General features: G+C 48.3%; 1 protein-coding gene across 1 annotated transcript in view; it reads left to right on the forward strand.

The window, feature by feature from the left end:
• The window catches only part of ANP32A (acidic nuclear phosphoprotein 32 family member A), a 17,532-nt gene extending 16,123 nt beyond the window's left edge, over positions 1–1,409 (forward strand). The window contains exon 7 of the mRNA XM_057372266.1: positions 5–1,409. Coding sequence (XP_057228249.1) covers positions 5–129 — 125 coding nt within the window. The 3' untranslated portion in view covers positions 130–1,409. The remainder of the gene's footprint in view (positions 1–4) is intronic.
• Positions 1,410–3,149: the final 1,740 nt, after the last annotated feature.

Consider the following 3,149-nt stretch of genomic DNA (forward strand, 5'->3'; position numbering starts at 1 on the left):
GTTTTGTTCCGGATGGAATTCCCAAAAAAAAAGCTGGGATTTGACGGGATGTGTTTCTCTTTTCCAGAGGAAGAGCAGGGCCAGAAGAGGAAACGAGAGCCCGAGGATGAGGGGGACGAGGACGACTGAGCGCCCCCTCCCTGGAAAAATTCCCTCTTGTGATTTGACTGTTTTTATCCTGGAATTCCCCCCTTTTCCCACATCCCGACCCTTTGGATTTTCCTTTTCTTTTCCTTTTTTTTTTTTTTTTTTTTTTCTTTGGTTTTTTTTTTCCGGATTGTAACGTTGCTGTGGGAACCGAGAGGGAGCAGCGAGGGTGGGCAAGGGAATAAAATCCTATTTTTACTGCCGCTCCTCCTCCGATTCTTTGGGAATTTCTTCCTTGGATCCCTTCCTTGAGTCCCTGGAGCTGCAAGAGCTGAGTAGGAACCGAGCAGGAATTCTTGGAGCGGAGCTTGGACATCTCGGAAGCAGAACAAGGAGAAAACCATGGATGAGCCCGAAATCCCAACGGGATTTTCCCACCTCTGCCGATCCCAAGATCCCAAAATCCACAGTTTTTTTTGGGAAATGCTGCTGGAATGGAAGCCAGGCCTGCCCAGCCCCGGGGTGGGAATGGCGCCTTGATCCATGATTTTTTTTTGGGAATGACTGCCATTTTCAGCCCCTTTTCCCACCTTTTTCCTGGGGAATTCCCCGGGCTTTTCCCTCTTTGTAAATAGTGACCAAATGTTGGGAGTTTTTTGGGAATGTTTTGGGTTTTTTGGGATGGGTTTGGAGCTGGTTCTTGGGGGACTTTGCAATCCCTACTCTGTGTGTTGTGTGTTCCCATTTTTCCTTTAATTTTGGGGGCAATTCTAGGTTTTGGGGATTTTACATTTTTATTTTTTGGGGGAAATGTTTTGGGTATTTTTTGGGAATTTTTGTGGCTGAAGTGCAGCCAAATCCCTGAAAATGGCAGGCATTTWAAAAATAGAAATATATATTAAAAAAAATTACAAATTCCCAAATTTCCCAATCTCTAAATTTACTGCTTGGAATAAACCAACTCCCCCTCCTTTCCCAATCAGGTCTCTCTGGAATATCCGCCCCTAATCCAGGAGAAACCACTTGGAAAATCCCGATTTTCCAGCCCCAAAAGCCRGGAATTCCAGGAAACACCTGAAATTCCGGGAAACGCCTGAAAATTGTATTTTCTTACCTTGTGGGGAGGCAAAAAAATACAGAAAATCCTTGGGGGAATGTATAGCGGAACTTCCGGATCCCTCGGGAAAAATCCCTTTGGAAGTGACTTGTATTTCCTAGGGAAGCTTCCATCTGTATAAATCCATCGGCTCCAGGTTTTTTTGGGGATTTGGGGGCCCTGTCTGTTTGGCATTGAGGAATTTCAATAAAGCTTTTGATACAAACTCTGCCTCTGGATTCTTTCTGGGAAAAACAAGGAATCACGACCCCTGGGAAAGCTGGGAATTCCTGGATATTTTTAGCGCCTTGGCCCCTAAAAAGCTTTGGATGAAACCCAGGGAGCGGGAGGGGGTTGAATGGAGCTCCTGGAATGCTGTTTTGCCTCAGGAATGGGGGKTTCTGGTGGGTTATCCTGGGAAAATGGGAGCCTTTTTCCTGGAAAATCCTCTCTGTGCTTCTCCAGGCCTGGAATGATGAGCTCCTGGATCCCAGGGAAGGGTTCCAGGGAAGATCTGTGATTTCCTCCCTCTGGAATGAACTGGATCCCAAATGGGAATGCCGGGATGAGGYGGGAATGCTGGGATCAGCAGCAGATCCCGGCTGCTCCCAAATCCGTGGATTGTGTCCCGTGGGAGGCTGGGAAGTTGGGGAGAATCCCGGATTTCTTCCACTTTGGATTTATTTGGGGAAAAATAACGCCTGGATTTGGAGGTTGGAATGACACATCCATCCATCTGGAATYGGGAAGCCATTCCCGGTTATCCAAGGGTCATTCCAGGCCCTTGTCTYGATCCCTGTCCAGCTTTCCTGGAGCTCCAGGAGGAGCATCCAGACTCTGGAAAAATCTTGGGGGAGCTCCAGCTCCCAATTTCTATCTGGATGTTAGCAAACCTGGGGGAAGGTGCTGGAAAAGTGGGATTTTGGGGAAGAGTGGGATTCTGGAGGTGGAAAAGTGAGATTCTGGGGGTGGAAAAGTGGGATTTTAGGGGAGGGAAGAGTGGGATTCGGGGGAGGGAAAAYTGGGAATCCAGGAATCCCACCTCAGGTCCAAATGCAGCAGTGCAAAATTCCAAAAMCACACTGAATTTGAAAAAATTCCTTGAAAATTTTTGTGAGGGAATTTTGCTTCCCATAGAGTCACAGAACATGCAGCTGGAGCCGCTGGATCCGTGGGTGCTGAATCCAAAGGATTTTAGGGATATCAGGACAAGGTGGGATCAGCCTCCCCCTCAGGAAATCCACAGAAAACTCCCTATTAAAACCAACCGGGAGCGGCTCCTCCTCCCTTCATTCCTGATCCCAGATTTTGGATATGAATTCCAGGCAATTTCAACATTAATTCCAGATTTAATTTCCAGCAGGGCCTCATAGAACACTGGGAAGCAGAGAATCCAMGGAAATCCTGCAGCCGGGAAGCATCGAACAAAGGAAAACTCTGGGAAGCAAAAGTAGGTCAGGATGCTTGGGATGAGCGGGGAGGGATGGAAAGGGAAAAACCAGGAAAGGAATCATCCTGAGGGCCCTGGAGAGGGAAGAGGTGGATTCCTACGGATGCCAGAGTGCTCCGAGCCTTTTTCCTGAAATCGTGGAGATGGGAGAATGGGAAAGGTGGGATCCCAGCCTGGATTTGGGTGGGGACAGCTCGGGAAGGTCCATGGAGAAACAGGAATTTTGGGGTTCCTGAGGCTGGAGGGGACTGGAATTCCAGGGAGCGGTCGGGAAGCTTCTAAATAAAACCTGGGAGAAGGATGGGAGGAAAAATGCTGGGATTTATGGAGCCCCTGCTTGGATTTAAACCCTGGAAAACCCAGTGATACCCAAGAATATCCGGAAAATCCGCACCCATCCCAAAATGTGGATGCTTCCACAGGAGCACATCCAAGGATTTTCTTCAGGATCCCCCCACCCTCTGAGGCAGGAGCAGCATTCCCACAGAGAAGGAAAAGCAGGAATGCAGTTCTGGT

The sequence above is a fragment of the Malurus melanocephalus genome, unplaced genomic scaffold, assembly GCF_030028575.1.
Source record: "Malurus melanocephalus ecotype Western Australia unplaced genomic scaffold, MMel_1.1 scaffold_169, whole genome shotgun sequence".
Classification (NCBI taxonomy): Eukaryota; Metazoa; Chordata; class Aves; order Passeriformes; family Maluridae; genus Malurus; species Malurus melanocephalus.